At 43.9% G+C, this 15935-nt stretch overlaps 1 protein-coding gene across 3 annotated transcripts in view; it reads left to right on the top strand.

The window, feature by feature from the left end:
- The window catches only part of ANKS6 (ankyrin repeat and sterile alpha motif domain containing 6), a 61531-nt gene that overhangs the window by 38513 nt on the left and 7083 nt on the right, over positions 1–15935 (top strand). For all 3 annotated transcript variants that reach the window (XM_007197051.2, XM_007197050.2, XM_057549010.1), the window contains exons 13-14: positions 1490–1557; positions 4801–4917. In XM_007197051.2, coding sequence (XP_007197113.2) covers positions 1490–1557; positions 4801–4917 — 185 coding nt within the window. The remainder of the gene's footprint in view (positions 1–1489; positions 1558–4800; positions 4918–15935) is intronic.

The raw sequence follows: 15935 nt of genomic DNA, 5'->3' as shown, positions 1-15935 counted from the left end.
TTAGCACCTCTTCTGTGAAGCCTGTCCGGTCCCTTGGGCTGGTCAGCTGTCCTTTCTGTCCCCAGATCCCCTTATTCGTGCCCTTCAGCATATACTCATCACCAGTGGGAGAAGTGGCAGAGCAGTGTGTGTAGCAGAAGCCTGGTAGCTAAACCACTGTGTTTGAAGCCCTGCTGTACCATGGACTAGTGGTGTGACCTCACCCGAGATATGGTACCCAGCTTTCTGTGCCTTCTTCCTCTGTAAATGGGGACAGTAAGAGGGTCTACCTCATGGGGTTGTTAAGAGCAGATGCATCATCCATACAGGGTGCCTGACAGTGAGCACTGTGCATCAGCTGTCATCCTCTTCATTATATCTTGCCAGCTACACTGAGTTCCCTCACAGCATGGACGTTTCCATCCTTGCATTCCCAGCACGTAGTAGGCACAGTAGTAGCCACTGTTGAATGATGGATGAGTGAATAAAAGGACCTCTGACCTCCTAACCTCCAGTCAACTCTTTTGTAAGCTGCCCCCGCTGCCCCAGGACCTTTGCACTTGCTGTTCTCACTGCCTGGATGCTGCCTGGTGCTCTTTGCCTTGATATCTGCACAGCTCACTCCTTCATTTACTGCTCAAATATCTCCTTCTGAGAGGCCTTCCCTGACCACCCTCTATAAAACAACATTCTCACATCCCCTGTCAACCTCCCCCAGCCTGCTCTGTTCTTCCTCATTGCCTTGAGCCTGACAGCCTGCTTATGGTCTGCTTTGGTCCCTATTGAGTCCCCAGTGCCTAGTCTGATAAATCCTTATCGAATGTGTGAATGAATGTTTCTTCAAGCCCCCCCAGATGCTGCTTTTGTCTCCTTCTTTATCTTCCCTGCTCTGATAACTTGATACTCAAAATCTTCTGTTTTCCCCTGGTCTGTGCCCATCTGGCTCTGCTGTTCCATTCAGTCACGCCCTTCCTTCAGGAAGCTCACAGCCTCCGAACGCTTGAGGCAAACCTTGACTCTGGTCTGAAGCCCACCTACCTGTTCTCTCCAGTTCTTTCTCTGTCTAGCTGAGGACTGCTGGCATTAGTGTTTACTGCAGCTGGAACTAACAACAGTCAAGAAATCATAATTAAAAATTGTTCTGGGACAGACGGGAGGGTTTTAGTCCCAGCAGCTAGAACTCCAAGAACTTGATGCTGCCGCCATTGGAGAGTCAGCCATTGGAGCCTGGCCATGAACTGCCCCCCCCATCTTCTGTCTTCATAGCCCAATCTGGGGTTTTGGCAAATGCTGAGAGCCTGCCCTAAGGGAAGAGTATGGTCAACAGGTGGCTCGGGACCCACCTTCAGCTTCATCCCCAGGAACGCAGCTTAGATCTGCTTTCTGTGTTGGGGTTTCTGGTAGAATTTCGAAATAAGATTACCACTATTTTATGAAAGTTTGAAGATCACTCTTGATACATTTTACCAAATGCTAAAATATCTTATTTTACATTCTTTCCCTCTTGAAGATGAACTGACTGGAATCCTTAAGAAATTATCACTTGAGAAATATCAGCCCATTTTTGAGGAGCAAGAGGTAAGGATGTTGTTTTTTTTTTAAAGGTGTAGGCTTATTTATTTATTTATTTTTGGTTGTGTTGGGTCTTCATTTCTGTGGGAGGGCTTTCTCTAGTTGTGGCAAGTGGGGGCCACTCTTCATCTCAGTGCGCAGGCCTCTCACTATCGCGGCCTCTCTTGTTGCGGAGCACAGGCTCCAGACGCTCAGGCTCAGTAGTTTGTGGCTCATGGGCCTAGTTGCTCTGCGGCATGTGGGATCTTCCCAGACCAGGGCTCGAACCCATGTCCCCTGCATTAGCAGGCAGATTCTCAACTACTGCGCCACCAGGGAAGCCCAGGATGTTGTTTTTGAATGTCAATTTATATCTTACCATAAAACCGTTGTCTAAATATGGAGGTTGTCATCCTGTAAGCCTAGATTGATCTTTTTCACTGAGATAGCTGAGGAAATAGAATTCTTGTTCAGCACATTTGGTTCAGTTCATAACAGTGAAATCCTGGGGACCTTATGGCTTGTTTTATTATAATAGAATTTTATAATTTTGAGCTCTGCTCTCTCTAGTAAAGTTTGTTTCTGTCCTTTTAGTTGAAGGGGATTGCCTGGCAGGTTCTTAGGTTTAAAGCAGGTAAAAAAGCAAATCCTAATGAATCTGTGTTCAGTATCTGGATGTAAAGCGTCTGTGTTAGTCTAAGAGAGTTCCTATTTGCTTTAAAGCCCTCACAATCACATTTTTAAAAATTATTGTTCTGCAGTTTGGCAGTTTCTCAAAATGTTTAGCAGAGTTACCTTAGGACCCAGAAATCCCTCTCCCAGGTATATAACCAAGATAACTGAAAGCATGTGTTCACACAGAGTGTTCATAGCAGCACTATTCATAGTAGCCAAAAAGTGGAAACGACCCAAATGCCCATCAGTTGATGAATGGATAAATAAGACGTGTTATCTCTATACCATGGAATGTAGCTAGGCCATGAAAAAGAAGGAAATGCTGATACACACTACAACATGGATGAGCCTTGAAAACACTGTGCTAAGTGAAAGAAGTTACTCACAAAAGGCCACATATGGTATGACTCCATTTATATACAGTGTCCAGAATAGGCAAATCTATAGAGACACACAGTAGATTAGTGGTTGCCAGGGAATGTGGGGAGGATAGAATGGGAGTGATTGCTAATGAGTATGGGTTTTCTTTTTGGGGTGATGAAAATGTTCTAAAATTAAATGTGGTGACGGTTGCATAACTGTGTACTAAAAATCTTTGAATTGCACACTTTAAATGGGTGAATTGTATGGTAGGTGAATTACGTCTCAATAAGATGTTAAAATTTTTACTGTTGGCCAAATAAAATTCCTCAGTGGGCCCATTAGCCACCAGGGTGTAATCACTGGCTTAGAACATTCTGGTGCCCAGTTTAGTACATGACAACTGTCATAGTTATTGTAGCAATCACGAGAGTCACTCATCGTCCCCAACAAGCTTGAGACGCAGTTGAGGAGTTTGTATTTTTTTTTTTTTGGGTAATACACAGTATATTGGCATTCAAAGTAAATACAACAGATCATGTTTAAATTTAAAAGGGTCTGCCTCAGAATAAAAGCCAAAAGCCAATATAAAGAAAGGCATTGTGGTTGTGAAGAAAATCCAGTCTCTATAAAAATAACTCAAGCTAAATTATGGCAAGAGAAATGTTCCTCACTGGGCAGATGAACTCAACCTAGTCAGTTTGATTTATTTAACATTTTCTCTATTATTTGAGAAGGCAGAATTATTTAGTCATTAGAATCTTATCTAATTCATAAATTCCAAAATCTGAGGAGTTTGTATTTTTGTTCAAGAAACAGTAAGGGGTGCTGTGGCTTTCTTCCTTGGTTTGCTTTTCTGCCCTATCCAGTCTGTCCTTCCTGCCTCCTTGATGTCTTAAACTTCAGTGGCGATTTTTCTCATCGTCAAAAAAATCTTTACTGTTTGCTGATGGCTGCCTGCTTTTATTTTATGCGTTCCGTGCTTTCTGAGGAGCTGGGTGTGGGGTCTCTGCCACAGGTCTGGGATGGTGGGGGAGGGGAGTATCCAGCAGGGCCGGGGCCACGTGGTTTCCGTCAAAATCATGTCACCTCTTCCTTCAGCCCGTTAGCGCCTTGTGATCTGTAAAGTCCCCGAGGGATTCAGGGAGCTTATTGTTATCAGAGGGGCCCTCTCTGCATCTCAGGGAGAGCTTGATGTTGGATAAGGGAGCAGACCCTTCCCCACTAACTCAAACCAGGTTCAAGATTTTTTTTTAAATCCAGGAAAGTAAAGTGACTATTAAAAGAAATAAAGACAGGGAAGAAATTTCTCCTGGAGCTGAGGCCTAGGCAGGGATGACAGAAATGTTAGAATTTCTCTGGTAAAAACCAAGGATTGAACAGCTTTGAGATGCCCTTTTTTTCTGGTAAAAACCAATGGCCCTTCTTTCCTTTATTGCTTCTGCTTGTTTATTTTCTCACTCTGTCTTTCCACAGTCTGCATCTCTCTTGTCCTTGGGGGGGGGAAACATGGTGAGTACTGCCGTATACTCATATTTTCTGTGCAGTATCCGATACTGTTAAAAGTGCAGCAACATTGGAATTAACTTTCTAATAGCAAGACTTGGATTTTTTACCACTCTAGTCACCCAGATTACTGTCTCAGAGACTTCCCTTGTTTCGTTTTCAGAGTCTTTCCAGAATGCACCTCTCCTAAAAATCCCAGGCCTAGAGCTGAGGAGAGTTCGGGTTTTTTTGTTTGTTTGTTTGTTTTTGTTTGTTTGTTATTTATTTTATTTATTTTTGGCTGCGTTGGGTCTTCGTTGCTGCACGCGGGCTTTCTCTAGTTGCAGCGAGCGGGGGCTACTCTTCGTTGTAGTGCGTGGGCTTCTCATTGTGGTGGCTTTTCTTGTTGCAGAGCACGGGCTCTAGGCATGCAGGCTCAGTAGTTGTGGCACACGGGCTTAGTTGCTCCGTGGCATGTGGGATCTTCCCAGACCAGGGATCGAACCCGTGTCCCCTGCATTGGCAGGCGGACTCTTAACCACTGCACCACTAGGGAAGTCCTGAGGGTTCGTTTTTAATGATGTTTTCAAATAAACTTTCAGCATAAAGCCAGGAATTGGAAGTAGTAAATCATAATTAATTCACTACTAATAAGCACTAATAGCTCATTATCATGATAGTCCTGTTGTGGTTGGGAGAAAGAGGTGTGGCACTGAGCAGATAGTAGCAAATCCCCCTTTCTCTTCCCAGGTGGATATGGAAGCATTCCTCACGCTCACCGATGGTGACTTGAAGGAGCTGGGTATTAAGACAGACGGATCCAGGCAGCAGATTTTGGCAGCGATTTCTGAACTGAACGCAGGCAAGGTATTGTTCTCAATCTTTTTTTTTTTTTTTTTCCTGTTTCCAACAGCTGAGAGCTTCACTACGATCCTTGGCCCCAGTGTTCCAGGGACCTTCATGGTCTGATTTCGTCTCTCCCCCACACCTGGCAGAGGCCAGCCCCGCTCATACACCTCTCAAGGCCGAGGGGTCACTACCTTTGAGTATGCCTGTTCCTTTTCGAGATCTCTCTTCCCATAAGGTGGTTTCTCCTTAGATTTGGCTAAAACATTCTCTCCGGTCATCTCACCCCACCGGGCTGGGTTTTGCCCTCCGGAGCACAGTGGAAGTTGATTAAGACAGGCCCCAGAGTCAGGCTGACCTGGGTTTGAATCCCAGCTCCTCCACTTCCAGTGACCCTGGGCAAGTCACACCCTCCTCGAGCCTCGCTTTCTTGTCTGTAGGGGGGGGGTGATGGGCTGGCTGCCGGGACTGAGATGCCCAGCAGAGCGCCTGGCACGCAGAGATCTGTCAGTCAGTGTTGTTGTTGGCACGCTGCATTTTTGTCTAATGTTCAACTTCTGTTTCACCAGCTTTAGAGCTAAAGATTAGCAATGCCCCCACCCACCCATCCACCCACCCAAAGGCACATATGCGAAAAACAAACAAGCAAACAGAACACAGGAGAAGCGAGGCACCACTCACTCTGCAGACAGTTGTACAGTCGCTCTTGGGCTATTCACATTCCTTTGCCTTCTGCCTTTTTCCCTAACGTGGGCTGGATTTTTCTGGGTCTCTTATTCAAGCAACAACGTATAAATACTTGCATACCTGTTGCTCTTTCACACTTTGCCTAACAGCTCCCCACTTGTTGGACAATCGTAACGGGTAAAATCTGGGATTTGACCGTCGTAAATAGTACCAGAATGGACATCTCTGCCTTTTTGCTTTTTCTTCTGTTGTTTTGTTCTTCAGGCTGTGTTCCACAATACAAGGTTATGTTAGAGATCGTGACCGTTTTATGGTTCTTTCTATACATTGCCAGGTAGGCACAGAAATATTGAACAGACCTGTAGTGACAATCTCAAGTAAATATCCACGTAACATTTTATCATTCACAGATCACTGTGCATACCTTTCCTCAGTTAATCCAGGAGGCCGGTACCCTCACACTCTCCTCGTGCAGCCCAGGAGCAGAGTCGGGGGCGGGGAGGGGGTCTTCCTCACTGGTTCCTGCAGCATCACACTGTGCGGAAGCAGCTCCTCCAGCCCTGCAGCCTCGCCGGGTTGGGGGCTGGTTTTCTTGCCATCGTGGTCGTCACTGTTTTGCCTGTGTGTAGGCTGTGAGGTCGTCCTTCAAAGTGATGTAGTCGGCATTGCTTCAGGTGTCTGCAAGCCTAAGCATTTTCCTGCAGGTCTTTGCTGTGTGTTCTTTCTCCTCTGCAAGTGGCCTGTTCCTAAACACTGCTCACCTGTCCTGCAACCCTTGCTGCCTCATTTTACAGATAGGGAAGCAGAGGCTCCAAGAGGGGCAGTGAGCCCCGACTCGGAGACCAGCACCGTTTCTGCCCTGCCCTTAGACCTGAGCAGCAGAAGGTGGGCAGGTCTCGGCTGCTAGGAAGGGTTCACCTAGGGAACGGAAGCCTCAGGGTGGCTTACCGCAGGTGGATCACCTGAAGCCAGCACTAAAGTCTTCAGAGCATTGATTTATTCATGAGAAATCTCCCTTTAACTGTCTGCCATGTCCCAGGCACCGTGTGGGTGTTGAGCACTGAGTATCACTCAGTGCCCAGCATTGCTCTGAGCACGTCACATCTAGTCATTCGTGTAACCCTCACGAAAGCCGCTGAGGTTGTTTCCAGTTTACAGATGAGGGAACTGAAGCACAGAGAGATCAAGGAACTTGCCTAAGATCACACAGTCAGTAAGTGGCAGAGGCAGGATTAGAACCCAGAGTTTGTGTCCTGGCCTCTCTGCTGTCCTGCCTCGGTATAATCCACAGGCACAGGACAGGCAAATTGTGTTGTGAGAGCTCCTGACTCAGAGTGGGGACTGGTAAGGCAAGGGCCTGGAAGACGTACCCGAGGAAGGGCAGGAGGGCTGCGATGTGAAGGAAGACAGGAACCACGTGGCAAAGGGGTAGAAGAAGAGTGCAGACCAGGCAGAGGGCAGCACGTGTGCAAAGGCCCTGCAGTGAGAAGATGTGTGGTGCATTTAAAGAACCAAAGGAGTGGCTGGAGCATGGAGAGAAAGATGCCTGGTGTGAGGGGAGGCCAGAGCGGACAGATTAAGGCTCCCAGGGTTGTTGAGGGTGACCCAGTCAAGTGTGAAAGGGCTTTGGGGAGGAGACTAGGTGAGTGATGGTAAGGAGGCTCTGGCTCAGAAATTAGGACCCTTCCTCCTCCTGGCCTCCAAGGGCCAGATGTGTGAGCCAAGGGGAGGAAGGAGGTGAGGAAAGCCAAGCCTAGTCGAGAAGGAAGGACAGAAAAGGTTCTAGATGTAGGGCCAGTGAGGACCTCGGAGGGCATGGGGAGACAGGAGCTGGGTGTCCCTGGAGCCTGGCCTGGGGCTTGGTAGATGGTAACTGCTAATGCTTCTGCAACCTCCCCTCTGCCCTCTGTGGTTATGGCCTCCTTGGTCCGGAATCATAAAAAGAAGACAGACTGGGTTGGTTTGCAAATCTTAGGAAACTTAACTGCCATCATCAGAGTGGATGATGTGACATCTCAAGCCCACTCCAAAGGAGGACATTTGTCTTAAAGTCTGTACAGACTAGAACTTTTTTTTTTAAAGTTTTCTCTCAAATTCATTGCCCCCTTCTCCTTGTTTCTGTAACAGCTTGTATCCCATACTAAACGGGGCCCCATCAAGAGGAGCAGAAGCAACAGCCGCTGGTGGCTGTCATAGTTCGGGCTGCATAACAAAATACCTTACACCAGGTGGCTTGTAAATGGAAATTTAGTTCTCAAAGTATGGAGGCTGGAAGTCTAAGATCAGGGTGCCAGCGTGGTTGAGTTTGGTGAGGGTCCTCTTCCAAGTTGCACACTGCCACCTTCTCATGTGTCCCCATGTGACCCATAACAGAGAGAAGCAAATCTCTCTTATCTCTTCTTACAGGGGCACCGATGATGTCATGGGAGCCTGACCCTCATGAGCTCACCTAATCCTAATCACCTCTCAAAGGCCCCACCCCCTAATACCATCACATTGATGGCTTAGGGTTTCAACACAGGACACAAACATTCAACCCAATACAGTGGTCTTCCTTGGGGGCCCCAGCTGATCATCTCCCAACTGAAAGATCCAGGTGCATCCAACATGCCACGCCACCCACGTCCTCCCCACAGGTAGCATCCACCCTGCAAAGTCAGGCGAACCCACGTGGAGATAGGTGCAAGGGGAAGGGGCCGAGCTGAACTAATCGCTGGAGAATGGCCCTATTATTCAAGGGTCAGTAGTGCCAAAGTCCTGTGGAAATGAGGACTGTGTGTCAAGTGCATCTTAGAGCAAAGGTATGATTGGGAGACGTTGAATATCACAAAAGCAAGTGTATCTTCCCTACTCTAGGTTACCATTGCAAGTCTGTGCTGGTTCTTAGAAAGAGCAAAGAACTTCTCAGGCCGAGTGTGGCTTCCAATAGCTCTTTGGACGCCTGGGGCCTCGGCTCTTCTGGGCTGGACCCGCCTGACCCCGACTCCTGTCTCCTTCTTGATTGCTCTAGGGCAGGAGCTTCTCCTAATGTTCATCCTTTTTCTTTTGAAACTCAGCCTTGGCCAAAAGAGCACCCATTGTGGCTCAAGTGCTCTGTACACATTTGAAAACTCAGGACACATGGGAGAGGAGAAGCCCAGCTTTCTTTGTCCCCTCACCCCCATGTCTTTCTAGCTGTGGTCCACAGCATGCTGGAGGGTTGTAGAATCAATTGAGTAGTTCATGAGTAGCATTTTAACAAGCAAAATAGAACAGAGTAGGAAATATCAACATTCTTTACAGGTAAGAAGGCTAAAGCTTGTTTCAGTTGTATGGATTTACATGTAACAGGGTTGTGATATAAAATATATTTCATACACAATCAAAAAAGTTTGAACATTTTAGCCAAAAAAAATTTTTTAATAGATCTTTATTAGAGTATAATTGCTTCACAATACTGTGTTAGTTTCTGTTGTACAACAAAGCGAATCAGCCATATGCATACACATGTCCCCATATCCCCTCCCTCTTGAGCCTCCCTCCCATCCTCCATATCCCACTCCTCTAGGTCATCGCAAAGCACCGAGCCAATCTCCCTATGCTATGCTGCTGCTTCCCACCTGCCAACTATTTTACATTCGGTAGTGTATATATGTCGATGCTACTCCCACTTCGCCCCAGCTTTGCCCTCCCACCCCATGTCATTAAGTCCATTCTCTATGTCTACCTCTTTATTCCTGCCCTGCAACTAGGTTCATCAGTACCATCTTTTTTTTTTTTTCTAGATTCCATATATATGCGTTAGCATATGGTATTTGTTTTTCTCTTTCTGACTTACTTCACTCTGTATGACAGACTCTAGGTCCATCCACCTCACTACAAATAACTCAATTTCGTTTCTTTTTATGGCTGAGTAATATTCTATTGTAAATATGTGCCACATCTTCTTTATTCATTCATCTGTTGATGGGCATTTAGGTTGGTTCCACGTCCTGGCTATTGTAAATAGTGCTGCAGTGAACATTGTGGTGCATTGTGGTGGTCTCTTTTTGAATTACGGTTTTCTCTGGGTATATGCCCAGTAGTGGGATTGCTGGGTCATATGGTAATTCTATTTTTAATTTTTTACGGCACCTCCATACTGTTTTCCATAGTGGCTGTATCAATTTACATTCCCACCAACAGTGCAGGAGGGCTCCCTTTTCACCACACCCTTTCCAGCATTTATTGTTTCTAGCTTTTTTGATAATGGCCATTCTGACCGGCATGAGGTGATACCTCATTGTAGTTTTGATTTGCATTTCTCTAATAATTAGTGATGTTGAGCATCCTTTCATGTGCCTCTTGGCCATGTCTTCCTTGGTGAAATGCCTATTTAGGTCTTCTGCCCATTTTTTAACTGGATTGTTTGTTTTTTTGATATTAAGCTCCATGAGCTGTTTCTATATTTTGGAGATTAATCCTTTGTTTGTTGTTTCATTTGCAAATATTGTCTCCCATTCTGAGGGTTGCCTTTTTGTCTTGTTTATGGTTTCCTTTGCTGTGCAAAAGCTTTTAAGTTCAATTAAGTCCCATTTGTTTATTTTTGTTTTTATTTCTGTTACTCTAGGAGTGGGTCAAAAAAGATCTTGCTGTGGTTTATGTCAAAGAGTGTGTTTTTCCTATGTTTTCCTCTAAAAGTTTTATAGTGTCTGGTCTTGCATTTAGGTCTTTAATCCATTTGGAGTTTATTTTTGTATATGGTGTTAGGTAGTGTTCTAATTTCATTCTTTTACATGTAGCTGTCCAGTTTTCCCAGCACCACTTATTGAAGAGGCTATCTTTTCTCCATTGTATATTCTTGCTTCCTTTGTCGTAAATTAGGTGCCCATATGTGCGTGGGTTTATCTCTGGGCATTCTATCCTGTACCATTGATCTATATTTCTGTTTTTGTGCCAGTACCATACTGTCTTGATTACTGTAGCTTTGTGGTATAGTTTGAAGTTGGGGCGCCTGATTCGTCCAACTCCGTTTTTCTTTCTCAAGATTGCTTTGGCTATTCGGGTCTTCTTCTCCATATGAATTGTAAGATTTTTTGTTCTAATTCTGTGAAGAATGACATTGGTAGTTTGATAGGGATTGCATTGAATCTGTAGATTGCTTTGGGTAGTATAGTCATTTTCACAGCGTTGATTCTTCCAATCCAGGAACATGGTCTATCTCTCCATCTGTTTGTATCATCTTTAATTTCTTTCATCAGTGTCTTATAATTTTCTGCATACAGGTCTTTTGTCTCCTTAGGTGGGTTTATTCCTAGGTATTTTATTCTTTTTGTTGCAGTGGTAAATGGGAGTGTTTCCTTAATTTCTCTTTCTGATTTTTCGTTGTTGCTGTATAGGAATGCCAGAGATTTCTGTGCATTAATTTTGTATCCTGCAACCTTACCAAATTCATTGATTAGTTCTAGTAGTTTTCTAGTGGCATATTTAGGATTTTCTATATATAGAATCATGTCATCTGCAAACAGTGACAGTTTTATTTCTTCTTTTCCAATTGGTATTCCTTTTATTTCTTTTTCGTCTCTGATTGCTGTGGCTAAGACTTCCAAAACTATGTGGAATAAGAGTGGCAAGAGTGGACATCCTTGTCTTGTTCCTGATCCTAGTGGAAATGCTTTCAGTTTTTCACCATTGAGTATGATGCTTGCTGTGGGTTTGTCATATATGGCCTTTATTATGTTGAGGTAGGTTCCCTCTATGCCCATTTTCTGGAGAGTTTTTATCATAAATGGGTGTTGAATTTTGTCAAAAGCTTTTTCTGCATCTATTGAGATGATCATGTGGTTCTTATTCCTTAATTTGTTAGTGTGGTGTATCACATTGATTGATTTGCGTATATTGAAGAATTCTTGCATCCCTGGGGTAAATCCCACTTGATCATGGTGTATGATCCTTTTAATGTGCTGTTGGATTCTGTTTGGTAGTATTTTGTTCAGGATTTTTGCATCTATGTTCGTCACTGATACTGATCTATCATTTTTTTGTGTGATATCTTTTTCTGGTTTTGGTATCAGGGTGATGGTAGCTTCGTAGAATGAATTTGGGAGTGTTTCTCCCTCTGCAATTTTTTGGAAGAGTTTGAGAAGGATAAGTGCTAGCTCTTCTCTAAATGTTTGATAGAATTTGCCTGTGAAGCCTTCTGGTCCTGGACTTTTGTTTGTTGGAAGATTTTTAGTTGCGGCTTCAATTTCATTACATGTGATAGGTCTGTTTATATTTTCTAATTCTTCCTGGTTCAGTCTTGGAAAATTGTACCTTTCCAAGAATTTGTCCATTTCTTCATGGTTGTCCATTTTATTGGCATATAGTTGTTTGTAGTAGTCTCTTATAATCCTTTGTATTTCTGCAGTGTCAGTTGTGATTTCTCCTTTTTCATTTCTAATTTTATTGATTTGTGTTCTCTCCCTTTTTTTCTTGATGAGTGTGGCTAAGAGTTTATCAATTTTGTTTATCTTTTCAAAGAACCAGCTTTTAGTTTTATTGATCTTTGCTATTGTTTTTTTCGTTTCTATTTCATTTATTTCTGCTCTGATCTTTATGATTTCTTTCCTTCTACTGACTTTGGGTTTTCTTTGTTCTTCTTTCTCTAGTTATTTTAAGTGTGGGGTTAGATTGTTTATTTGAGATTTTTCTTGTTTCTTAAGGTGAGATTGAATTGCTATAAACTTCTGTCTTAGAACTGCTTTTGCTGCGTCCCATAGGTTTTGGGTTGTCATGTTTTCATTGTCATTTGTGTTATCTCTTGGTTATTTAGTAGTGCATGGTTTAGCCTCCATGTATTTGTGTTTTTTGCAGTTTTTTCCTGTAATTAATTTCCAATCTCATAGTGTTGTGGTCAGAAAAGATGCTTGATACGATTTCAATTTTCTTGAATTTTCCGAGGCTTGATTTGTGACCCAAGATGTGATCTATCCTGGAGAATGTTCCATGTGCACTTGAGAAGAAAGTGTATTCTGCCACTTTTGGGTGGAATGTTCTATGAATATCAGTTAGATCTGTCTGGTCCATTGTGTCATTTAAAGCTGTGTTTCCTTATTTATTTTCTGTTTGGATGATCTGTCCATTGGTGTAAGTGGGGTGTTAAAGTCCCCTACTATTACTGTGTACTGTCGATTTCTCCTTTCATGGTTGTTAGCATTTGCTTTATGTATTGAGGTGCTCCTATGTTGGGTACATAAACATTTATAATTGTTATATCTTCTTCTTGGATTAATCCTTTGATCATTTTGCAGTGTCCCTCCTTATCTCTTGTAACAGTCTTTATTTTAAAGTCTACTTAATCTGATATGAGTATTGCTACTCCAGCTTTCTTTTGATTTCCATTTGCATGAAATATCTTTTTCCATCCCTTCACTTTCAGTCTGTATGTGTCCCTAGGTCTGAAGTGGGTCTCTTGTAGACAGCATATATATGGGTCTTGTTTTTGTATCCATTCAGCCAGTCTATGTCTTTTGGTTGGGGCATTTAATCCATTTACATTCAAGGTTATTATTGATATGTATGTTCCTATTACCATTTTCCTAATTGTTTTGGGTTTGTTTTCGTGGGTCTTTTTCTTCTCTTGTGTTTCCCGCTTAGAGGAGTTTCTTTAGCATTTGTTGTAAAGCTGGTTTGGTGGTGCTGAATTCTCTTAGCTTTAGCTTGCCTGAAAAGCTTTTGACTTCTCCACCAAATCTGAATGAGATCCTTGCTGGGTAGAGTAATCTTGGTTGTAGGTTTTTCTCTTTCATCACTTTAAGTATATCCTGCCACTCCCTTCTGGCCTGCAGAGGTTCCACTGAAAAATCAGCTGATAACCTTATGGGGATTGCTTTGTATGTTATTTTTTGTTTTTCCCTTGCTGCTTTTAATATTTTTTCTTTGAATTTAATTTTTGTTAGTTTGATTAATATGTGCCTTGGTGTGTTTTTCCTAGGGTTTATCCTGTATGGGACTCTCTGTGCTTCCTGGACTTGGGTGACTATTTCCTTTCCCATGTTAGGGAAGTTTTCAACTATAATCTCTTCAAATATTTTCTCAGACCCTTTCTTTTTCTCTTCTTCTTCTGGGACCCCTATAATTTGAATGTTGGTGCATTTAGTGTTGTTCCAGAGGTCTCTGAGGTTGTCTTCAATTCTTTTCATTCTTCTTTCTTTATTCTGCTCCTTGGCAGTTATTTCCACCATTTTGTCTTCCAGCTCACTTATTCGTTCTTTTGCCTCAGTTATTCTGTTATTGATTCCTTCTAGTGTATTTTTCATTTCAGTTATTGTGTTGTTCATCTCTGTTTGTTTTTCTTTAGTTCTTTTAGATCTTTGTTAAAGATTTCTTGTATTTTCTCAATCTGTGCTTCCATTCTATTTCCGAGATTCTGGATCATCTTTACTATCATTACTCTGAATTCTTTTTCAGGTAGATTGCCTGTTTCCTCTTCATTTATTTGGTCTTGTAGGTTTTTACCTTGCTCCTTCATTTGTGACATATATTTTTGCCATCTCCTTTTTTTTTTTTCTTTATGAGTGGGATTGTATTCCTGTTTTACTGGTTGTTTGGCCTGAGGCTTCCAACACTGGAGTTTGTAGGCTATTGGGTAGAGCTGGGTTTTGGTGCTGAGATGGAGACTTCTGTGAGACCTCACTCCGGTGAATATTCCCTGGGGTCTGAGGTTCTCTGTTAGTCCACTGGTTTGGACTCGGAGCTCCCACCACAGGAGCTTCCGCCGGACCCCAGGCTCACAAACCAAGATCCCGCAAGCCACGTGGAGTGGCAAAAAAAAAAAAGGGGCAGGATGGCGGGAGGCCTTGGCTGTGGAGGGCAGGGCCTAAGCAAGGGCGAGGCGAGGTTTGGGTGGTGGGTGGGGCCAATGCTCAGGACCCACAGGGCTGGAAAAGGCCCTGGGGGCTGTGGGGGGTGCGGCTTAGGCTCAAGGAACAGAAGGGACACAGGTGTGCCCCCCACCTCTGGTCTCAGAGGGCAGGGGACCTCACCTGGGAGCCCAGCAGCCTTCCTGTGCCCGAGTGGGCAGGGCAGTCGCCCTCCATTCCTCTCCTGCTCCTCCTGGGTTGGCTCCTCCCACCTGCCACTCCTGATCTCCCCAGCCTCCCTCCTATGCCCCCAGGGCCCACACTGGCTGGATGGGGCTTTGGAGTGGGGGGAACTGGCTTGGGAGCTCAGCAGGCTCCCCAGCCCATGTGGGCCCGGCGATCGCCCTCCGCTCTTCTCCCGCTCTTCCCGCAGGGTCCCTCCCACCTGCCTCTCCTGATCTCCCTGGCCTCAGGGTCGCTGATCCTGTCTGGCCTCCACTTCTCTTTCCCCCCTCAGTCCCCCTACGTCCTACCGGTTCACTCTCGGGTTCCTCCCGTCTCCTTGGGCTTCAGAGTCCCCCACCAGCGGCCGGCAGGCGCCCTAGTTGTGGGGAGACGCTAACTCCGCGTCTTCCCACACCGCCATCTTGACTCTGCCTCCTCAAAATTTTTTTTTAAATGAATATTCGCCCAAAACCTGGCTCAGCCATAAAAATATCAGCAAAGCAGTGTGGACCCTCAGCCTGCAAACCATTTGACTTCCAGGTGAGCCCACCCCAGTATCCAAGTTGTGATATATACTCAAGTCAGCTTATTAGTCTGTTAGTTTCAGACAAGTGCTATATTGGAGAAGGTTAATCAGAAATGATGGCCTGAGTTTCACCTTTCATCAGTCCTAAGCCATTGCTTCTTTCCATTCCCATTTTTTTGTGATTATTCAGAGTTGTGCATATTTGTCTTACTAAATTTGCACAGTGCCAAAAAGGTGAAAAAAACTTTCAAAGGAGTCACGATCCAACCACCCAGAGGCCAGCACTGTTCATATTTGGTAAGATTGCTCTGCAGCGTTTTGTGCTGAATGTTTTTCTTTATGTGGCTGAGATAAATTTGGATCTATAATTTTACATTCTACTTACTTTGTTTAACAGTAAATATATGCAGTTACCCATGTCATTAAGAACTCTTTTAATATAATAAAATAAATTTGCAAGGATGTACTAAAATTATTTTTTTTAATCCCTACTTGTTGGATATGTAGATATCCAAACTTTCTATAAATAGTGCTACAGTGAGCAACTTCGTGTATAAGGCTTCCTAATTATCTCCTCAGAATAGACGTCTAAAAAAAGTGAAATTATGAAGTCAAAGAGTCTAAGTCAAGGTATATGGTACTTTGTCCTGAAATACCTTCCAGCAGGAGCCAGTGAACACCCCCACCAGCTGTGTTTATAAGTTCCAGTGTCACCCTTGCCAGCATTGGGTTCTACCAATTTGATTTTTAAATTTTATTAATTTGATAGGCCGAGAAGTATGCCTTGTGTTGGTTTGTAT

The sequence above is a fragment of the Balaenoptera acutorostrata genome, chromosome 6 (genome assembly GCF_949987535.1).
Source record: "Balaenoptera acutorostrata chromosome 6, mBalAcu1.1, whole genome shotgun sequence".
In the NCBI taxonomy this organism is placed as follows: domain Eukaryota; kingdom Metazoa; phylum Chordata; class Mammalia; order Artiodactyla; family Balaenopteridae; genus Balaenoptera; species Balaenoptera acutorostrata.
Note: the sequence above shows the minus strand (reverse complement) of the source record. Positions and strands in the feature narration are given on the sequence as shown.